Raw genomic sequence first — 22,619 nt, forward strand, 5'->3', positions numbered from 1 at the left:
GTTTTCTCTAGAGACTAAGAAACAAACATTATTTTTTGTGTTTGCAGAAATTGTGCAGGACGCTCTTATAAATGACGCCTGCATTAGTTGTGGCCTTGAGCTGGACATGTCACTGGTTAGTTTTGATATCTAATATCAGGAATGGATGGATGATTAATTTCTGTGTGGAATTCCAAGTGAACTGCATGTTTTCTGTCTAGCATTTAAGTAGATTAGATTAGCTATACACAGAATGCATCTGTCATACTTCATCATACTAAACACTTTGGGTACTCACTACAAGCAGTCCTGGATTTGTTTTAACTAGGACTAAACAGAACAGCCATAAATGAACAATCTGGCATCATTCCCTGTTGCACACCACAGATGGGCCAAGATAAATTTTAATAGGAATTTAAAAACGGCCAGAAAATGTTGGAGCAGCTCTTGATGAGAAATGTTTGTTGTGCTGATTACTGAAAGCAAAGGGATCATTTGGAGCACAAACCACATTTTACAAATTAGACCTACTGGCAAAAATCCAAACCGTTCAGGCTTTTGCAATAAAACCAGTTATGTAAAACTAAAACTAGGATTATATTGAAATTCAAAGCTAAATCCTACTTTCAAAGACAACTAGTCTCAGAATCTATTGAAGGGCCTGATTAGAGCCAACATTTAGCATAATCATTTAATAACAGCTTTATTATTTACAGGTGAGCCTCATATTAATCGAATGCTTAATGCTTCATTTCAAACATTTGTGAACTTTTCACATGAAAATAGGGTTAAAATTTTTCAAGAAAATCCTCCCACAAGCTGATGTCTGGCTGTAATGTTTGCAGCAGAGCAAGACAACAAAAGAGGGTCTTGAAGGAGTTTAATAATTTTAGGAACAAATTGTCTTTCATTTGATAAAACCTTGTAATATTAGTTGTGCTGGGTCATTTAATTCATCTACTAGTTTGTTTAATTTGCCAGTAAATCTAATTTGTAGTTGGGGTCGGATCATTCTTGGCTGAGCTGTACGTACGGTAATGTATTTGCATTAATTCTGTTAAAACTGTTTCTAAAACATATTCCCATCATCTTCATTCATCCACAAGCAACACATTGCTTTTGTAGCAAAAAACTAACGCACAAGAAATCAGGAAAATTTGTGACCTTTAATTAAAAATGGTTTGATTTATAAAACACCAGTCAAGATAAATATATCAACAAAAGTCTTTTAAAAATAAATTATGGACTGCTGTGATCCTCTCACTGTATTTTTGGCTTCTAATTCCGAAGTTACTTTTTCTTTTTCCACGTCTCTGTATCCATCCCAGCGTTCCTGAGTCGCAGAAGCTGGAGGCCCTGGCCGCAGACCAGGATCCATCCCACCTTCGCCGTCTTCTTCCTGCCCTCACAGGAAGCTGTGCTGGTGTCTCCGTTCTCTGCTGGATTCCTCGGATCATCGGTTGTCTTTTCCTCTTCGCTGGTCTTACAAACTGGGTCAACTATTTCCTTCAAAACTGCATTCGCCCGCTCTGTCTCAGAGCCCATCATTTCATCCACTTCTTCCTCCTCCTCCCACACTGCGAGCCCCGTGGCATCTGCAACGTGGGAGCACAGCGCCCCGTTGTGGCTGATGCCGGTACCGCTGACTCTCCACAGACAAACCCTCTGATCAGAGGAGGTGGAAACCAGGAGGCTGGGGCTCAGGAGCTTCAGGGCGGTGAGGGAGGCAGCGTGGGCCAGCGGGATGCTGAACTGGGAGTGCAGACGAAGCTGAAACTGGTTGGAAGGATTATCCTGCGCGGTATGATCATCACTTATCTGAGAAAACCCCTGGCTCCCCACCAGCTCCCCGTCTTCTGGGTGCTGCGCCCTCACTGTGGACACCGTCAGCTGCCCGTCATCTCCCCCGCTCGCAACTGTTACCAGGCAACCGTCCTCTTTTCGTCCCAGTTTCTCCACCCAAACAGCCAATGAGTTGATGCCGCTCTGGTGGGCGGGGATGACGAGGCAGGGGATTGGCGGGGCAGTGGCGCCACCTGAATTCTGGGCCGGTACGGACAGCCTTTCAGTCAAACGCCACACTGCGATGTTTCCGTCTGTGGCTGCGCTGAACAGGAGCCTGGACCTGTGGGAGGGAAACACATTCCTACGTCACGGCTAAAAAAACATCTGAAAAAGGCTTTTTTTTTTTTTTATTTTAATCAAGGTGGAATAATTATGCAAGACATTTATATATTTACACTTTCGGGGGGATTACTGTTGGAAAACTCATGCATGGAGAGAGAGAGAGAACATGCAAACTTCAAATAGAATGGGCTCGGCTGCGATTTGGATCAAAGAAATTTAGGTAACATTTTTTTGATGGGGTTTGCATAAGATTGATAAGACACTGTCATAAACATGTCATAACACCAGTTATGACCAAGAAGAAGTCTTTACGAATGTTTCTGACTGTTGTCATGAAGTGTCATTCGGTAAATAATGACAGTTTTAATAGAAAGGTGCTTTAAAAGCTGCATCTAAAGTCCATTAAAAGTGCCAATTTTGCATTATTTGGTAAATATGTATTTCTTTAGATCCCATGGAATTATGGCAATTCACAAACTTCTGGACCCAGTTCTTGTTTCAAAAATTTATTGAAATTGTTTTGTCATCATTCCAGACTGAAGAAAACTACTGTTGACGTAAATCATCACAAATACAATATGCATGGCAGTGCTGAATGTATGCAAGCATCTTAAAAATGTAGCTGTCCAGGAAGCAAAGACTTGATCACCTGTTGCCTTTGTCGTCCTGCAGGCTGCAAGTGGCGACACAGAGAACACAGCGCTGGTGGTAAAACGTCTCCCACAGCAGGTCGATCTGATTTTCACCTTCATTGACAGAAAACAATCTGGAGAAATAGCAACAAAATAAAAGCAAAAAGTGTGTAAAACACAAGAACAGCTAAAGCTCATGCAGATAGTTGATTGGTTTTATTCTAATTCACTGATCCTAATTGTGTGCGATTGTTCTGCAAAAGCAGAATAACCTGCAGGGTTCCCATTTCCAAAAAATTACAACATTCAAAACTTTTCCAGGTTCAAATGATCACATCCAAAATGTTTGTTTCTCGTGTTTTCCTGGCAAAATTATTCAAACTACAAGTCCAAACACTGCAAGGCACTACTCACTCTCTTGATTAAGTAAAGACACCATACCGACTCGTCTGACAGTCATCAACACGTTCAGATACATTACAGCACTTAAAAAGTCTTCAGCAACCAGACTGACCTGAGCGCCCCGTCGCTGCAGGACAGAGCCACCAGGATGCAGCCCGTCTCTTCCTGCAGAACCTCTATGGACATGTACCTGGAGAAGGCCAAACCCAAGAGGACAAACTTTATCCAGAACAACAACTCTGAAGAACAAATCCATTCATTTTCATTTGCTTGAACACATTTCAGCCCCACATCTTCTGAGAAAATCTTTCTGTTCTGGAAGCGCCTTGTTGTCCTTCCAGAGTGAGTAAAGTAATGAAGTCAGATGGGCTAAATGCTCAGTTAATTGTCTGACCAATCAGAGGGCTAATCTTAACACGCTAAGATGAGAGTGGAACTGAAACGATTAATCAGATTGTGACGAATCAATTATCAAAATGACAATTAACCAATTTATTAATTGATTAATCAATAATGGAGATTCAAAAAAGACTATTTTTGCTTAGAACAGTAATTAAATCAAGACTGTACAAAAAATCTATACATTTTGAATTTTGAGATACAGGAATAGTTGCATTGTTTAATTATGAGTCATGATGCAGACATGTCAAGATTTTGCTCACTTTTATTATTCTGTTCAAATTCTTGTTAATAAGTTCATTGAGAAAAAGAAACAGAAAAACATCCCTTTGGTCCATTTTAACTGGCGCCATCTGGTGGCCACAACTCAATCCATTCATTTTCTGTTCACCCTTGTCCCTAATGGGACAAGGGCCTCTCTGGTGCCTCTCTCCAGCTACGTTCTGGGTGAGAGGCGAGGTTCACCCTGGACAGGTCGCCAGTCTGTCGCAGGGCGACACAGAGATATACAGGACACACAACCATTCACACACACATACACACACCTAGGGAGAATTTAGAGAGACCAATTAACCTGACAGTCATGTTTTTGGACTGTGGGAGGAAACCGGAGAACCCGGAGAAAACCCACACATGCACAGGGAGAACATGTAAACTCCATACAGAAAGATCCCGGGCCGGGAATCAAACCCAAGGCAACAGTGCAACCAAGTGCACCACTGTGCAGCCCCACAACTGCATAAAATAAAACTGAACCTGGCTAGAATAGCAACATGACTCTGCTACCAGCACATTAAAAACATAAATAAATGGATTACCAAGAATCAACTCAATCTAAATCATCCTATCCAAACTTGCCTTGACTCTGGGTCCATTTTCACAGTTTTGTGTCGGTTCCGCTTCTTCTCCCACTGCGCGTCCAATCGGTGGCTCGCTACCTGGATCACCTGACAGGAAGGAGCCAGCCTCTGCCTGTCCCAGGCGACCAGCAGCCGATTACACTGAATCTGAGCCCGGCCTCCGGCGGACAGTACCAGGGCGGAGAGAGTCTCTCCCTGCGGCCGAGTTATCGCCGTCGCTGTTCGCACGCCTGAGATGTGGTCGGTAAGAACCGAGAGAACCTTGATGACCCCAGAAACTGGGTTTATAGCCAGGACCGCTAAGCTAGTGTCTTCCCCTCCTGTCACCACTACCTCCCAACATGATTTACTGCTTCCTGTACGTGCTTGAGAGTCAATTCCAGTCTCTTCTATCCTTCCCAGCCTGCACACACACCAGATCCCCCTGCCATGTATGCCCTCTCTCAAGCTCCATCCTCCAGTTCTCCCTGTATCCCCAGCATAGCCGAGCATCTCCCCTGGGGGCTGCGAAGTCAGGACGGCCCCCTGCTTGATGAAGACCAAAGCTCCCCGTCCGGGCCAAACCCCTGTGTGCGACGGCCAGAGACTCCAGGAGCGATGCCCGCCACCACAGGCCACTGCCATCAGCCTCTCCTGTCTCACAGGGTCCCACACCACAAAGTGGACAGCGTGGAAGCCGGCGATGACGAATCTGGCCTCCCTCGGCTCCTCTCCTATTGCATTTTCCGGTTCCTCTCCAATCTTAATTTCAGACTCCAGAATGAAGACTCTCTCCAGCCACTCCAAGCCCCGGCAGGCCCGTTGGACTCTGAGCACCTCCAGCCGAAACTCGCCGTCTTCATGCTGAGTCCTGAAGATCCTCACACAGCCATCCTTCCCGGTGCTGTAAAGCAACCCCTGGTATTCGCACACCGAGGTCACGCCGTGTTTCCCGTGCACGCCGAACAGACAGCTCAGAGGCTGAAGTGTAGAGTCACGCTCTTCTTCCTCTTTCCTCTGCAAGCCTTGACCGAGTTTTTCTTGATCGGTTTGGTTCAGCTCAACGTTTTTCTCTTCCTGGAACAACAGCAGTGACCCTCTCCTGTCTCCACACACCCACAGCACCTTGTTGGAGTGAAGCCGGAGGCGAACGGCGGCTGTGAGCCAGCGCTTGGAGCAGAGAGGGAGGAGGAAAGGTGGAAGCGGTTCCACACTTATGACTAATGAGCAGTTTTCAATCATTTTTACCTCCACACACCAGCGACAGACAAATCCTTCGGCACCTGATGCGAGTAAATACAGATTATCCGTTTCCTTTTTCCAAATGATACTATGGATCTTGCCTGGTCTGCCTGTAAGACGAACACCAGACAGAGGATGGGAAGTGGGAAACACCTGGATGGAGCCGCTGATGTTCCCAACAGCACACAATGTAACCAAGGGAGCTGCATTTCTCACCAACACAGTTGCTGTCTCCATCACACAATATGATGAAAACTCAGCTGGGCCTTCCCATATCGTCTCCCAGCTCCCACTGCTGTACTGGCAAACTGTCCCTCTGTCAGTACAAACCAAAATCCGACTCCAGTAAGTCTTTTCCTCCTCTCCTCCCACTAGACAAACCACTTTCGGAAGAGCAGGACCTGGAAACTTCAGGTCTGTTAGTTTCTCTTCTAGGCTCTCTTTCTCTTCGCTATCTCCTACTTTCCACAGCCTAACCCCTCCATCTGCTCCTCCTGTGGCCACCCATCTCTCACCATCTTCTGTTCCCCCACTGACAGCTAGGGAACGCACACCACCTGCGCGGTGTCCCTTCAGAGTGCGAATCACCTTCCCCCCTCCTAACAAGTCCCAGACTAAACAGGCGCCGTCCTCCCCTGCGCTGAACGCGTACCTGCCTGAGAGACGGACCGAGAACACTCTGGCCTGGTGGCCGTACAGGACCCTTAAACACGGCGGGTTAGATTCTCCACATTTCCCTCCAGGGCCGCCCAAGGCACCGACACCCCAAACCCGAACGCTGCGGTCATCTGACGCCGATGCGAGGAACCCGTTCTCCTGGAGGTAAGAGATGCTGAAGATGACCCCGCTGTGACCCAACAGTCGGCACTCAATTGGAGCCTTGCGACCAGAATTGATCATTTCATCACCTCGACCAGGCTTCCAGATGATGATCTGGTTGAAAACAGTCCCACCAACCAAGACGGTATCAGCCCAAGAGTCATGCACCAGAAGAAGGGCAGAGTACAGCAGACAGCCCTCCAGGCAGGAGCACTGAACCAGGGCGTTTCCTGTGGTAGAGTCCAGGAGAAGAGCAGCGTTGTGAGCAATAGCAGCACAGAGCAGAGGCTGCTTGTCTGAGGAGAGCCAGCGGACATCTAGGGCCCAGTCCCTGAGCTCCAACAAGGGCCCCAGGGCCTCCAAGCGAAGTGTCTCCACATCCTGGCACTCTAAATGAAGCCTAACGAGCCTCACTGCCTTTCCTCCAAATATGGCGAGGTCGTAGAAGCTGCTTGTAGAGGCAGAATTCTTCTCTAGAGATCAGAAATAGACAAACAGATCAAGGCAGCTGTGAGCTAGAAGGGAGTTAACTGTTTTTACAAGCAATGAACAAACATATTACAAATAACCCCTCCCACAGATAAAGATTAGGGATGCAACAACATCAGCCAGAATTTCCTTAATCGGCAAGTAAAACTTTTTTTTTTAATTTAAAAAAAAAAATCTGACAGGACAGATGCTTCAATGGCTAAAGAGGGATAATCTGACACACTTATATATTAGTTTTTTATTCCTTAGAGGACAAAATAAAACAAAAAACAATACATATGTGTCAGAACTGGCACTGCATCTCTAATAAAGATAGCATCACTTTCACCATTTATTTTTTTCAACAAGGGGAAAAAACTGATTTGTTTTAGGCTCAAAACAACATTTTAAGCCAAAAGAATTTGTAAATGTTGTAAGTGCAACTTTTACACTTACAACATTTAAGAACAACATTCCTCATTAGATTCAGAGGAAATTTGTTAGTGGCAAACCAATTTCCTGCTGTGTGAAAATGAATGCATAGCACCTGAGGCGGTGGAGCTCTGTGCTGGCACTGTGTCCCGACTCCTCACTCTGATCCCGTGGATTCTGTAATGTTGCAGGACACTCAGCGAGGCACAAACATTCGGGCGGGGCAGGAGACTATACACGGACAAGACTGGTCCTTCACCTGCCATGAAGAACAACGAGAAAACAGGCGTAGGCGTGTGCATGAGTCCATTAAACAAAAAATTATACAAACATATATATGTGTGTTATTTTTATTACCTTGAGTTTTTGCAAATCATTTCCCTTTTGCAAAAAATAGTAGTTAAAAGTTTGACCAAGCTAGTCATCAAAATCAATATTGACATTATTAAGATTGCAGCATCAAGTCATTACATTAAGTTTTGCTCTAATCTCTTTGCTCATCAGCTTCTCAGGTTTATTTGTTAATTACCTGATCCACTTTGTGTGGTAGTAAAAGAAGAATCCTGCCAACTGATGATATATGGTTTCCAAAATTATAAGTAAAAGTCTAAAAAGAAATGTGGAATGCATTTTCATTCAACACTGATGAGTCAATATTCAAACCACCTTTTTGCAACAGATATAGCTGCAGGTCTTCTGGGGTTTGTCTCTACCAGCTGTGCACACACAGAAACAGAATATTTTGACAATTATTCTTTGAAAAACTCAAGCTAAGCCAGTCTGGACAGAAAGCATGCAGGTGTGAAGAGCAATTTCATGTCTCGTCACTTGGTCTCATTTTGGTCTGGACTTTGACTAGGCCATTCCTTTGTAGATATGACTGGATGTTTAGTTTTGTCCCATTAGAAGGTGAACATTCAATCCAGTATCAAGTCTTTTGCAGCTTTTAAACTGGGTTTCTTGGCCTGTATTTAGCTTTATCCATCTGCTTATCAACTCTGACCAACATCCCTATCCCCACTGAAGAAAAGCATCAGCACAGCATGCGGCTACTACCACTCTTGACAGTGAGGATAGTGTGTTCACAGTGATGACCAGTGTTTATAATTTTGTCTTTTTTTTATTTTATTTAATCATACCCAAAACCATGTATCATTAATTGAAGTGTGTGGTTCTGACGTGGCAGAATAAGACTTACCTGTCAGCAGAAACCGATCCTGAAACAACTCCAAACCTGTGATAGGAGCCACCAGGGTAGCAGTCTCCATCTTTGCAAGTTACTGTTTAGTTTCTACTAGAAAAAACATTCTGTATGCTTCCTGAAAGACACAAAGCTACTACTTAGAATTTGTATTGTTGACGATAAAGTGGGTTTGGTGAACGCTGAAAGGGAACATTGTGTTTAGCTCATCTTAGCAATGAAAACAACCCAACACGAAAAAGCTTTCAGTTAGCAAAACATGCTAACAGTAGGAGCATTTATATTTAATAAACAGAGGAATAAAATGCTCCCTTTTCGTATGGAATGATAATCAATGCGTACCTCTTTAAAGCTTTAAATACAGCTGAAACATGTCTCTGACTTGTATTTTTACATTGCTATTCAGTTCTGAGAACAGTAATTTTGTCCACATGTGTTTCTGTACTAATTCCGGTCTAATTTAACCAATAAAACTACAGAATCCGATTTCTAGAGACTGATTGGCTGCAGAAATACTGAACTATGCTTATTGGCCAAAAAAACACACGTGATAAAAGGTGAAAAGTTGTGTTGCGTTGAGGTGTTTTCAGAAAAAAATACGTTAGTTGAAAAAGTGAGTTTTGTTCACTGTAATCAATACCGTTAAGCTCACATTATTTCAAACCTCTTGTGATTTAAAAAAAAATTGGTCTCAGATTGAAAATTAAGTGGTTTGAACTCTCAAAACAGTAAGAGACATGTCTTTTTAAAATTAAACTTTACACTTTAATGAAATAGATGCAGTTGCTATTTCTAGTAGTATTTATTAATATTTATAGTTTTCTCAATAATTAATAGGAAAATATTAATTACATTTTTTATATTTCCCATTAGATCAAGCAAAGTCTTATCATTGTTGAGTTTCTGTGGTTGGATTGGCTTTTTTGTCATCACCCAAATTTCTGGCTTCTTTCACAGATTGTTTTTTTATATGAATAATTATGAGTGATTGTGTGTAATAACAAGGTGTTTAATGTATGTGGTTTTATTTATCTTTTTAAAAATAATGACACATATGGAATAGTTGAAATAGGTATTATGTTTTATGAATCAATCGATTGTGCATTTATCTATTACATTACCTAAGTGTCATTTATATAATATTTTACGTGATATTATTATTATTATTATTATTATTATTATTATTATTATTATTATTATTATTATTATTATTATTATTATTATTATTAAATATCTGATTGAATACTACTTTGACCACACTTTCACAGAGGACCTAAACGCATCACATGGCAAAATACTGTAAATAGGATTCTTGTCCGCGTTAGGTAGCGGTCCAGCTAACTTTGAAGCTAACAATGCCTGGGAAATGTAAATTCCAGGACTCCTGGCTGACAAAGGACGCTTTTAAGGACTGGCTGGTCAAAGACGCCGATGACATTCATTTCGCTCGGTGCAGGGCCTGCTGTAAATCAATCAAACTTCAGACCATGGGCGAGGCTGCTCTCACCAGCCACGCAGGCGGAGCTGGCCACAAAGCTGCGGTCCGAAAGCTGCTGGAAGGTTAGTACGCCTCCCTCTGTGTTTTTGACAGAAAAATTACTTGTAATAACGTATGTTGAATGGGACGCGTTGTGTGTGTTTGTTTAACTCTTATCAGAAGTATTTGGTCGTCAATCACAACCAGAGTCTCTGCAGTGTTCAGTTGAGACGATGCACCAGCACCTTTGTCAGCACACATGCATACTAGGATGTGGAGGACTTGAGTTTTTGACCAAGTGGCATAACTCACGGCATGAACAAAGTCAGCGTGAATGCTGCGGCTTGCCTGTTTTCAAACTCATAATGATTTATGTTAAAACAGTTTTAGAAAAACAAATGCCAGCTGCTTTTTGCAATATTACCAATTCCCCTTAAATATGATTTAATAAAATATGATTTATAATTGGATTGAAGTCTAAAAAGATAGAGCGCTATGGATATGATGAGCAGGTGTGTCTATGGACACCAGCAGCCAGTAGATCAGAGATGGTTACACAGAATAAAGCTTGTAAAATAAACGTGATCATCAACAGAGAGAGACACCTGAGCAGCGGCTAGTAACAATCCCCCTTTGCCTAAGTCTTTCTGGGTTAAACTATTATGTTTATAAATAATAACTTGTAAAAACTATTATTTCTTAATATCTGATATTTTTTTCAGTAGGTTGTAGTTTTGTGAATTTTGACTGCAATTGTTTTTTATTGTAGTAAGCAATTGAATTGTTTACTGCAACAATTGTTTAAACCTAAGTATAATGTTATGCCTGCGTCCACCAGATGGAGGCGCTCTTTGCAAACTGTTCTGAGATACATTTTCCTTCAGACCTTCTCCATCTGTCTCTGTCCTTTTTGTCTATTATTGCAGGTGGTTTAATAGGCGATGCAAGACAGATGAACGGCAACACAAATCTGGTAAACATATAAGTTATTTTTTTCTGGTTTAAATTCATTTAAGTGATATTAATAAATTCTAAGTTGCTCATAAATCATAACTATTGGATTCGTAAGAGGGAATTTTATTGCCCGCTGCCTCCCTATTAGGTAGAGAAGAGCAAGGAGCAAATGGCCCTTGCCCTCCAGCGTGAAGCTTTGGACAGAATCACAGGCAGCGACTGGTCAGACCTGCATCAGAGTCCCTCTACGAACTCCAGCTCCCACAATGCAGAGCTGCAGGATGCAGCCTTCCCTGTTGCGTACTTCACAGTCCCAGGTACTGGCTGATAAAGACCTACAATAAAGATCAAGTATTTTAACCTTACTGTTGAGACATTTGTTTTTGTCTCACTAGCCAATCATTTACTAACCTGATTAGAAATGTTTATTTTATGTGAGAAATAATAAAAAACAAAAAAAAAAACTATGTTTGAATTTATTTAATGGATAGATTTCAGAATGAAAGAAAGCTGACTTTCACCAAAATGAATGCACTGAAGCTCTGCATGATATACAGCTCTACTAAATCAGACTTTGTTAAAGAATCTGTGTACAAAGGTTACTATTTCAGCTTAAGTCTGGAGAGTTTGAAGATCTGAATCACCCTGAACAGTGAACCACCAGTGAAATAGCCCCCCAGTTGTTTTGGCTTACACAACTTTATACCTGAGTTTCCTTTGTCACCTCCATCCACACAGGAACCTCGAGAACCATCAACCATCAGCTTCATGCGTCCGACATCAAGGAGGAGGAGGTCAGCCGCCGCCTGACCCCTCATGACTCTGTGGACTTTTCAAGACTGGAGCTTCAGCAGCGGACAGAAGCTTTGGAGCAGCTGGATCAGATGAAGATCCTGGAGTGGGAAAACCGGATGAAGGTACTTGCCTGGGAACAGGAGCTGGTCAGGGAGAAAAGGAAAGCAGCTCGACAGAAGGAGAAGGCCTTCAGGATGAAGAAGGCCTATTACAAGGCCAAACTAAAGAGGCTGGGTGAAGACGTGCCACCGTCCTCGTCCAGCAGTGGTGAAGAAGAGGAAAAAATTTCTGAGCTCAACGGTTGATCTGATCTGTTTCATACTTGTTTCATTCTCGTGGTGTTTGTCTATAATCTTTGGGACTATTTTTGATAGATTTCTATATCGGAGGTTCTGGTGTGGGTTAGTGAAAATAGACTGTGGGCATCAAAAGTCATTGATTGGACATTCACAATATGGAACACCACCTATGGGTTCCTAGCTGGTCTGGAAAAATCTGGAATTTGATTCAGTTTGTTTTTCCAAGAATGGAGACAACTAAAAAAAAAATCTAAATATTTGTCTTTCCTTCCCTCCCTCATGTCCTACCTTCCTTCATTCATCCTTCCTTCTGTCCTCGTGTCCTACCTCCTTCCTGTCTTTCCTGCGTCCTTGCATCCTTTATTCGGTTGTTTTTTTTTTTATCATCTCTTGTAGAATAATCTGCCATACAGTCTTAGCGAATGTTAGCATTTTATATTTTAAAGTGAAAGTAAAGGCTGAGTCTGGAAGTTTTACATGAATAACTTGTTGCAACAATGATGCCATATGCACTGTGACATACGGCAGTGACAGTTGTCGGTTTGAATCCTCACTCCGTCTGTCTCGGTCGTTGTGTTCTTGGCCAAAACGCTTCGCCTGCCCGGTGGCGGTCAGAGCTCCCGGTGGCGCTGAAGCACGTGAATGGGTGAATGATTGTAGTGTTTTGGAGTTCTCTGGACTTGATGAAGCTCTACACAAGTACAGAAATGCATGTGCACGTGCAGGAATGCATAGATTTGTGTGTGACGGCTGGTTGTGTGACTGCTTTCCTTTAAAAAAAAAAACAACACAACTCTTATTTGGAACCAAGCAGTTCTAAAGTGAATGTGGTACTAATGTTTAAACACAAAAAGGCACAATAATGTTGTGAAGTAGAAACAAATATATATTTGATTACTTTGTGAAATGCACATTAACCACAACAAAATGCTGCATCTGCATTTTTTTCTTTTTTTTTTACATAATGGCATTGTTTTGTTTTGTTGCATTTTTCTTTTAAGGTAATGTGTTCTTTATAGTTGCTTCAACTGATGCATTCGATTTATTCTGAATTCATCGATCGTCTCTAAATGCAGTTTTTAACACTCTTATTGAGCATGTTATTAGATTTTGCTGTTAAAATCAACATGTGTCGGTTCAAAAAGTGTAATCTTGATAAACAAAGGAATGAATAGTAAAATTTCCTTCAGAGACTTGACCATTTTTTTTGTGGGTCTGTTGCATCATTCTATTACTAAACTGACTTTAGTTACTTATTAGTGAAAACATGAATAACTTGGTGCAACCATGAAATTACTGAGATTGTGCGCTAGTATTTGCTGTTCCCACTTCAGTCGTTTTACTGACTTTAGGTCAAGAACCTGATAATGAAAGGAGTTATTTGCAGACATGAAAAGCGGCTGAATTTATTTGCACTTTGCAATTATGCACTACTTTTAGTGCATCTGCTGCACAAAATGGAACTGAATGTCAAAAAGTCCAAGTGATGTGAATCATTTTGCAAAGAGCTGCATTAAAAGTTTGCCTCACATGTTAATCTACTTTTTATCTGAGAAACGATGATATTGTAACAGAGCTGACTGTATTAAGTTGGCATCTGAGCACTTTGAGAACCAAAACAAGTCTACAAGAAGCACCTGCACGAGAAAAGGAAGAAAACAAACAAACAAAAAACCGCTCTGTCAGAATGTGTCCTCTCCTCACTCCCTAAAATGTCCTCATGAATATGAAACAATTACAGACAGAATATAAACACACACAGTCTGGTAGGAATAAGTCTTTTTTTTTTAATGTCCAACATTTCTCTTGTTTTTCTGCGAAAACAGGGGAACAGCTGTTTCTGTCCCGACGGCGGGACAGAAGGCATCTCATAATGAACACACAAGCCAACAAATACAATCTCTCATCATTCTGCCACCTTTCCCCTGCCGTTCTCCCCCCTCCCCTTTGTTTTCCTTTTCAGTCTCCAGAACAGATGACAACATTTTCGACTCAAATCTGCCCTCTCTGGCTCTTCTTCTATGGCTTCTGTTGGTTTAAAACAAATTATCTGGGAGTTGTAGTTTTGTTTTTCTGGTTCTCTCCCCTTTACTGATAAGTCGACAGAGTGTCTAAGCAGACAAATGATCAGTTTTGTGCAGGTTTGCGATGAGGCGTCGCTGCAATAGTAAATCACACATTCATCATACCCAAGTGAGCCATTTAAAGAAGATAAATATAACCTTAACTGACTGCAGTCTGTTGGTTTTGGCAGGTCCTTGCAGGTCCTGTACTTGTGCCTGGCATTAGATTTTATTTTTGCTGTTTACACATAAACATTTATCTTAACACATTCCCCCATTGTTCGTCAAACTGGGAACTTGTGGCCTTGAGAAACATAGTTAACATCATAATTAACAATAAATAAAAGTCACGTGTGTAAGAAAAAAAAGGGAACATTTGGGTTTAAAAAGGAAAGACATTAGTGATTAAAAATAAAAACAATTTAAAAGAAATTGTAAAAAAAAAAAAACCAACTCTTTCATAAAATGTCAATAAATTATCTCTAAATAAAATTGATCTCAGGAAAATGGTGAAAATGAAAAAAAAAATCATTATTACTTTTAGGTGGACTGTTTCTTTAACTAGCTGATAGGTGGCATTCCCCCAGCAGGAACATTTTTGGCAATAATCCTGTCAGGAACAGATTTGGTGTCACGTTCTGAGGAGACGGGGCTGACAGAGATACAGTCAGAGCGGGAAGATACGCGTTTGCTTGTGATGCGCGTCTTTATCTCCCCTGTCTGCATTTCCCTCCTCTTTTCTGTATTTCTGTCTCCGTGACGAGCGGTGTCCACGCCTTCCTCCCTGCAGCTACACGTTTTACAACACAGACATGATTTCTGACCCAGTTTATCCTCCTACTGATTATGTCTAGCTTTGTAACATCCATTGTCTTACGTGTCCATTCTGTTGGACTTGTATTTTGTGTCTATTCTTTGTTAAACTAAGATCTTGCTCATTCAGACAAACTTTGGCCAAATTGTTTTAACAAACACCTCTTTTTCATTCATACATCTGAAGATGTGTTTTTTGCTTTAAGGGTTCAAGATTGAGAGCATATTGGCAGTAACCATTTTACCTGATGCCCATAACCCTCTTATCATCATTTAGTGTAAATTAGATGAGCTGGTTCTGTAGGCCGAAGCTAACTTATAGTCTAAGAGGAATCAAGATCCAAATTTACCATCTTAAACATTTCAGATCTCAAAAATGTCAAAGCAGTGCATGCAAACAATACATCAGATTTATAATTCCACGTGTTTAAATTCCTGCTTTTTTTGTCATAAAGAATGGAGGCACTGTTGCCAGTGATCTTCCTATAAGAAGCATGAGTGCTACATCTAAAGTGTTTCAGATCAGATTAGCTGCCCAACACAAGAGTAAAGCGGAGTACACAGCAAACATTTTTATTTCCAACTGTATTTTTATTTTTGCACTGGTTTAACTTTTATTTCTCCAGTACTCTGAAAGAATTTTCATGTTTCACACAGGAAGATTAATGGCGGCGCACCACCTCCTGTTCATTTCATATCCTTCAGTCATTGGGTCACTGGTATCCACCTAATTGGAAAAAAAATGGCAGCAGTTGAGTGATTCAACATTTAAGAGTAATTGTTAGCTTGAGCCATTAGGACCAACTCATGTGAATTCATACTAAAAGAAGAAACCGAGACTGATATAACACAATGTGACTTTTCAAAAGAACCTCACTTAAGAATCCTGAACTCGTTGCTTTTGCAGACATCAGTGTGAAAGAATCAGCAGCTGATTCAAATACCTACATCTGAAAAAAAAAGATAGCTTTTAGCGCCGACACTGCTGACGCCTCTTCTTTCCTTTTGTTAGCCAACGCACGGCAGCAGATGCTTCGACTGACCTCAAATGATACCTCCTCTCCATTAGTCCTCCAAATGGAAGGAAAAGACAATCGGTCTGCAAGAGAAGGAAACACTTTATCTGAGCTCCCGGTGAACATTTTGAAGCCTGATTAGATTTGAAAATAAGTGCTTCCTGTATGGAATATTTCCTTTAGGGAGCGTCTGGGAGTGAAAAGATGCTAAAGACGTGAGCTGACATATTCAGGTAGAATGCTTTCATGTCTTCAATAAATATTTGAGCACCCCGGGATTCAACAGCATTGTTCTCGTTATTTGTTGTCTTTTCTTCCGTCATTCATAACCAAAATCAGTTTGCACAGTGAGATAAAACCCCAAACAGTTGTTCATATTCTAGTGAAGAACTAAGGCCTCCGTAACAAAAGATTTTTCATTTTGGTTCATATTTGTGTAAAAAATAAAAAAATAAAAAATCATAGCTATAACAAAAGCAGTTTACTTCTACAGCCATCACACCATGTAGAAAGCATTTTCTAAACGAAGAGCAACACACTGGTTTATGTCCCTTTGGCTTTAGATTTAGACGAGAGGCTTCTGCATGAGAAGCTTTAGAAATGAGTTTCCTGGTTGCTGCTGGAGAGACTCGGCTGCTCCTGTGCTACCCCTGGAGGCAGGTTGAGTCATGATGCATCAAAGTGTAAAAGGATACCTTGAGGGGTTCTTAAAAGTGGTTGTTACTCGATCCTGCCTCATGGAGAGAGGCAGACGGCGAGATCAACTTTCACCCAGCAGGTTTTCAAAACTGCGCTGATATGTTCCCGTTACGTCAGTGGATTGATACGGTCCGCTTCAGAGAGCACCGGGTCGTGATTAAATGCGCCAGCTCCAAAAAAAAAAAAAAAGACACATGTCACTGAGTTTTAGTAGTTAGGCAACCATCTTTGAATCTAATGTGTTGTTAGCAATCTTTCTTTGCACAATCATCTTGCTCCATCAGCTCTCCTCTCCTATAATAATTCCTTCCTCTGTTTACAATCACTTTTCGATACTTTGATATTACCCTATCAACCGAGTCTTTCCATAATCTCGTCACTCTATTGCCGGACCCCTGCCGCTTTACATGAACTTCAAAGGTTTGAGGACAACATTCTGAGGAAAATGTATTTCTGGGGAGAAATTTTTTTTCATTTTTTTATTTTTTCATTTTTTATTTTTTACTTTGTAGAGGAAATTTCTTCCATTGGCAACACACAAGACAGCACTCGCTTCACCCTTTTTCACAACCTCACACACGGACACGATTGCGTAAAAAAAAAAGAAAAAGAAACTTCACAAGATATTTTTTTCACCTTCAATGAAAAAGATAAAAAATGTATAAAAAGGCTATTTACAGACACTTTTCTTCTTCTGTTTTGACAGGTCTGGGTGGACTTAGGTCGTGTGTATGTGTGTGTAACATCTGAAGATTTTTTTTTGTCTGTAATTTTATTTTTTGTCTAACTGTTCTTAGGTAGTAGAATTAGGTGGTTTATTCAACGTCCGTGGAACAATAGATCGAGAGCAGTGGGACTTAAAAACTCGATATACACAAAATGACCCACTCACAAACTTCTTTTGCCACAGACTCTCTCTTTTGTCTGTAAAGTTTCTTTTTGCCTTCTCATCTTTTCCGTCTCCTTTGAGTCAATTCTGTTTCTTCTTCCCAGGGTGTCCATTTAGTTCAGGCCCATACTTGACCTCTGAGCTTTGTTCCAGCGCTGTTGCAATGCATTAATGGGTGTGGAGGCTGTCATCAAGACTGTCCCTCGCTCCTGTGGGCTCTGAGGCGAAGGGGAAAGGAAAGGAACATCAAAATGCTCATACGCCAATGCTCCCAATTTCAATTCACTAAAACAGAATGAAAAAAATACTAACTTACATTTTTTTCAGGTTTAAGAAAGGTGGCGTGTCCTTGTATCATGAACATTACCTGGAGCATATACTACAGCAATGCGAACAATTTCCGTTTGAAGAATCAAGCTAGCAAGAATTTAGTGTCAAGCTAAAAGCTACTAAGATTCAAGCTAAAAATGATTTGGACTCAAGCTAACAGCTAATTAGAGTCAAACTAAGAGCCACTGAGACTGAAATGATTATGAAGAGAATTTTCACACCTGTAGTTCATTTACTTTGGTTCAAATCAGTTGAAGAGTTTGTTAATTTGTAACTTTTTCTGATGAAGATTTGCCAACGTTGTTGATTAATTTCTTTAATTGCACCGCACCACGGGGTGAGACGAACCAAAGTTTGTTTTAAAAGGACTAAATACCACAGGTGTGAAACCACCTTCAGAGTTAATTGTTACTCAGAGTCAAGCTAACAGCTACTCATGTTATTGGTCACTGAAGTCGGGGTTAGACTGACTTCCCACCTGAGTTGAAAGCATTCTAGTTCTAAGTTGAAAAACAGCTGAATTTGTTTTGGTGCTAACTATTTGTACTATGTGTACAAAGCAGCTACATTCTCAAACAGGTATCCATACAACTATGTATAATTCCAGTTTAATGAGCAACAAACTTTCAAGACTGCACACTTTGTAAATTGCATTAGTTACTTAGAAACAAGTTGACAGTTCTTCAGAGGCGAGCTAAAGCCTGTAAGCCGAAAATTTAAAAAACTATTTCAGGACCACAAAATGCAGAGGAAAATGAAAACATAAGGAAGTCGGCCCTCAAGGGCCACTATCCTGCATGTTTTAGTTCTTTCCCTGGTTCAACACACCAGCAACGGTTCATTAGGAGAACCTCTGCAAAACATTGACATACTGAGAAGGTACTTCCTACCACCAGGGAGAGAATGAAAACATGGCAGATACCGAACCTTGAGGACTGACGTTGGTCACCTCTGGCTTGGAATGATGCACACAGACAAACTTACTCTGAATCGGGAGAGACTTCGGATATGCTGTGAGTGGTAGACTGGGGTGGGGAGGGGGAGGGTCCGTGGACAGAGCCATTAGGGCCGGGGTTAGAGGCAGCAGGAGGAGTAAGGACAGAGGAACTGAAGGATGCCAGGATGGAGGATAAAATGTCCAGCTGTTCACTGGACGGCTGTCGGACCAGAGGGTTTGGATTTGAACCTGCAAGCTGGGGGACAGTCTGACCAGGGTACCTACATGAAGGTGCAGAGTCCAGGCGTCCTCTGACATGAGCTGGAGGAGGTAGCTGTTCTTGTTGTGGCTCCTCTGAGATTGGCGGAGGAGGAGAGGCGGACAGAGGCTGGTCGGGGTGTGAGGGCTGCCGGGGGGGTAGACTGCGGAGCCACTCCCGACAAGGCTGAGCCTGAGCTCCCACCCCATTGGCCTCCAACTGCTCCCTCGACCTACTGCTCATCAGAGCTCCTCCGAGGTGCTCTCGCGACGAGGCCTGCCGCCGAGTTAATGTGTTCAACTGGGACCTGGAACCACTGAGGTATCCCTCCATCCCAGCTCCTACAGCTCCTCCATTCCCACTCAAGTCCTCCCTTGACGCATGGAAGCTGGCGGTGTGATGGTTGTCCAGTCGGTCCCTGGATCCTGACAAGTTTTCCCTGGACAATGAGACTCGTTGGTGATCCAAGCCCCCGAGCCCCACCCCTAGTCCCAATCCTAGTTCCCTCCTCCTGGGAAGAAGATCCAGGTTATCCCTGGAGCCGCGGGAGTCCAGACGCTCTCTCGACCCCCCGACTGTCTGTCTTCCGAGGGGATCTCTGGACAGCTGCCTCCTGGCAAGCGAGTCTAGGTGCTCCCTTGAGGAGTAGCGGGAAGCCGGCTGGGAGAGAGAGCCAGAGCCTCCTGTAGCACCGGCGGTGGCGGAGTACATGCGACCGTAGGAGGCTGCTGGAACACCTCTGTGGCCGAGTGTGGAGGTACGGTACCAGTTGAGCTCACTAGGGACCCGGCCCATGGTGGAGAGACCCTGCAGTGCTGGTTGGCAACCAAGGCGATTCTTCAGGATACCTGCCAAAGAAAAATAGGAAACTGGGAATAAACAATATGAGCTGAGGAGAATGTAAGAGAAGATTTAAAAGAGAAATGGGATGTTAGGTTTGTGCAGAAAATTACAGAATGAAAAGAAGAAGACAACAGTGACACTTTGAATATTTTAAGTGTGCCTTCAGTCGTTGTTAAAAGGCTATGAATCCTGATACCAGGATACCCTAACCCTGGTTTTGGTTGTGAAAAATGAACAGCCAGAGGCAGACATGAAAAGCAGTCGTTTCTTCTGCAAAGAGTTATACTTCCTAAGCTTACTTATGCGTCTGACTTTCAGACGTCCTATTGATGTCTTCAGTAGGAATTGAAGTTTTCATATTGACATTTTTGGGACAATACATTGAAGACATTAATATATGAATGAAAATCAAGCCAGACACAGATTGTGGAGGAAAATCTTGCAATGACGCAAATCAGATGCAACAAAAAAATCTAATTCTTTCTTCTGCATCTGATTAAACTATATGGCAGAAGACAAAACAGGGGAAGGAGTAGCTTCATGTCTCTCTCACCCTTGCGGTGCCTGTGTGGCTGGTGAGCGCTGCGTCAAGCTGGTTGTTGTTGGCGGCGTCTTTGTTGTAATCCCCCCCCAGGGGGCGCTCTGAGCCCCACTTCTGCAAGGTGTCACATTCATCCAAAGCAGGCCAGTAGGATAGAAGGTCATTGCCATCCAAATCTGTCGCATGAAAAACAGGAGCGACTTCGTTTAGGTTACAGTTGACCACTAGTCACTTACGGTAGGATGAGTTTTTGGTTTTCTGTTCTGGATCATGCATTATTGCTTTCAGGATTAGACTTTTACTAATTCATTCTCCTGGTTGACATTAAGCCGTCAACATATTTTACCAATAAAATCTGAAAAGCTTGACAAGCATTTGTGTTCAGTCTCCCTTACTCTACTTTTCTATCCACAAATAAAGCTCAGTGTCTTCAGAAGTTGTTTATCAATACATAGAGCCCATTTGTTTGTGATTAAATAAAACAGCATTGTGGAAAGCAGCAAACACGGCACACTGGTCAAAAAGAAAGTGATAAACATGTAAAATCGTCAGGAGATTTAATTGCGATTTGAAGGTGCCTCTACAGAGCACTATGTGGGGAACCGAATAAAAATACATGCCACACTTTTCAGATTTGTACTCGTAAAAAACAAAACAAAAACAAAAAATTATCTCTTTCTTAGGTCCCTTCAATTTTCAATTTGTCCTACTTTATGTTGCTCTGTCAAAATAGATTCAGAAAAGTGAAGAAGTTTGAAGGAATAAATAATTTTGCAAAGCACTGAAGCAGTTCTCGGCAAACTCAGTGTAAAATAGTAATTACAAGTCAGATTACGGCAAATAATCTATGAGTAGACACGTTTGTAATGCAGAAAATCAAATCAAACGAGACGCACTGTGCTTTTCATTAAAGTTCAAATACATTCAGTGTCAATAAGCTGTGTCATGAGAACGAGTCTGCAAACACAAGGTGAGAACTGAACTGTGGATTTGAAGGTTTGCTTTACATTCTGGTTTTCAACTCTCTGTTCACAGATCAAGGTTTAAAGAGCCTATTTTGATTTGTTGATGTGGTCATTTTTATTGATCTGATTTGCCTGGCCTGGGACATTTTCCCCGTCATTGTCTGAATGATGGAAGGTTAACTGCTGCCCAGCTGACAGCCTCCAACATATTATGTTCCTTCAGGGGTTAATGCTTTGTCGTAGTCAATGGATCCCTTCACACTGTGACCTTTCGGCCATCTCAGCGTTGCTCTTAGATTTGACTGCAGTGATGTATTGATTGGACCCGGCTGGCCATCTGGATCTCGCAACATACTGCTGCGTTCTGGTTAAAACCCAAATGACGTTCAACTGATCCAAACAGCTTATTAAGCTAAAAAAAATTATTACTTATATGGATTTATTGATTTAAACATATCTGGCCTTTCAGAAGAACAATTCAAGCATGGCATTTATTTCACCAATTGTCAAGAGGATGAGAAAATGATATAAGTTAACAAGCTTCGGAAAGAGAAGGGTATTCAATAGTGACAACTTGTGCTGACATTTTTCTTGCTTTGGGTGTTTGACGTTGTGCCAATCTCTGCTACGTGTTTTCATCATATGGCTTTTAGCTCAGTGAGGCGAGAGAATCGACTGACCAGGGAAGTTGCCAGAACGATTTCCATGGACTTTGCTGTTTTTAAATATCTGTCTTGAGTCTGCATGGACCCCAAAATAACAGCAAAAATGTACATCTGAATTTTATCAAGTTATATTCACAAACTTTATGTGAAAGTCCAACACGAGAAGGAAAATTATGTTTGCTGAGTTCATCATCAAACGTTATCATCAAATCCCACTTTTCATGAGGAAGTTTGCTCAGAAATTCAAAACAGGAACGGTGCTCGTCTACCTTTGGTGCCATTGTTGGTGGGTTCGGTGAGCAGGCGCTCGCTGTGATTGGAGCGCTTGAATCGCCGCTGGATGCGCCCCCGCAGACGCACATTGTCGTCGCTCTCAGAGGAAGGGATGGAGAGACTTCGCTCCTCATCCATGGAGAGGTCCGAGTCTGAATCTGAATCCCCGCCTGCACAGGGCCGGGTTGAAAAATGAGGAATAGACATAAACGTAAGACAGTGCACTGAAAACATTCTCCGTGGATGCACTGAAGGTGGTTT

General features: G+C 42.0%; 3 protein-coding genes across 3 annotated transcripts in view; 1 reads left to right on the plus strand and 2 right to left on the minus strand.

Moving 5' to 3' along the window:
- Positions 1 to 1,126: 1,126 nt before the first annotated feature.
- Positions 1,127 to 9,008, minus strand: wdr6 (WD repeat domain 6). Its single transcript, XM_044118349.1, has 7 exons — positions 8,883 to 9,008; positions 8,538 to 8,658; positions 7,455 to 7,598; positions 4,398 to 6,912; positions 3,253 to 3,330; positions 2,756 to 2,872; positions 1,127 to 2,104 (listed from the first exon to the last, which is right to left on the minus strand). Exons 2-7 carry the CDS (start codon positions 8,605 to 8,607, stop codon positions 1,270 to 1,272), a joined length of 3,759 nt encoding a protein of 1,252 aa, XP_043974284.1. The 5' UTR covers positions 8,608 to 8,658; positions 8,883 to 9,008; the 3' UTR covers positions 1,127 to 1,269.
- An 811-nt stretch (positions 9,009 to 9,819) lies between these two features.
- LOC122831851 lies at positions 9,820 to 13,394 on the plus strand. Its single transcript, XM_044118362.1, has 4 exons — positions 9,820 to 10,100; positions 10,944 to 10,990; positions 11,120 to 11,288; positions 11,710 to 13,394. The coding sequence occupies exons 1-4, from the start codon at positions 9,896 to 9,898 to the stop codon at positions 12,069 to 12,071; spliced, it is 783 nt and encodes a 260-aa protein (XP_043974297.1). The 5' UTR covers positions 9,820 to 9,895; the 3' UTR covers positions 12,072 to 13,394.
- A 3,440-nt stretch (positions 13,395 to 16,834) lies between these two features.
- The window catches only part of celsr3 (cadherin, EGF LAG seven-pass G-type receptor 3), a 105,298-nt gene continuing 99,513 nt past the window's right edge, over positions 16,835 to 22,619 (minus strand). The window contains 5 exon segments of the mRNA XM_044142065.1: positions 16,835 to 17,763; positions 18,860 to 19,919; positions 20,468 to 20,491; positions 20,494 to 20,631; positions 22,355 to 22,528. Of these exon segments, the coding sequence (XP_043998000.1) occupies positions 17,736 to 17,763; positions 18,860 to 19,919; positions 20,468 to 20,491; positions 20,494 to 20,631; positions 22,355 to 22,528 (1,424 nt within the window). The 3' untranslated portion in view covers positions 16,835 to 17,735.

This window comes from Gambusia affinis, linkage group LG01 (assembly GCF_019740435.1).
Source record: "Gambusia affinis linkage group LG01, SWU_Gaff_1.0, whole genome shotgun sequence".
Lineage (NCBI taxonomy): Eukaryota > Metazoa > Chordata > Actinopteri > Cyprinodontiformes > Poeciliidae > Gambusia > Gambusia affinis.

Excerpts from the sequence above, each read along its gene's own strand:
- wdr6 (XM_044118349.1), bottom strand. The coding sequence starts at position 8,607 with ATGGAGACTGCTACCCTGGTGGCTCCTATCACAGGTTTGGAGTTGTTT. Across the intron at positions 7,599-8,537 it reads GGATCGGTTTCTGCTGACAG|GTGAAGGACCAGTCTTGTCC; the intron begins GTAAGTCTTATT and ends TCTTCATGGCAG. Across the intron at positions 6,913-7,454 it reads ACAGAGCTCCACCGCCTCAG|AGAAGAATTCTGCCTCTACA; the intron begins GTGCTATGCATT and ends TCTGATCTCTAG.
- LOC122831851 (XM_044118362.1), top strand. The coding sequence starts at position 9,896 with ATGCCTGGGAAATGTAAATTCCAGGACTCCTGGCTGACAAAGGACGCT. Across the intron at positions 10,101-10,943 it reads GGTCCGAAAGCTGCTGGAAG|GTGGTTTAATAGGCGATGCA; the intron begins GTTAGTACGCCT and ends CTATTATTGCAG. Across the intron at positions 11,289-11,709 it reads TGCGTACTTCACAGTCCCAG|GAACCTCGAGAACCATCAAC; the intron begins GTACTGGCTGAT and ends CCATCCACACAG.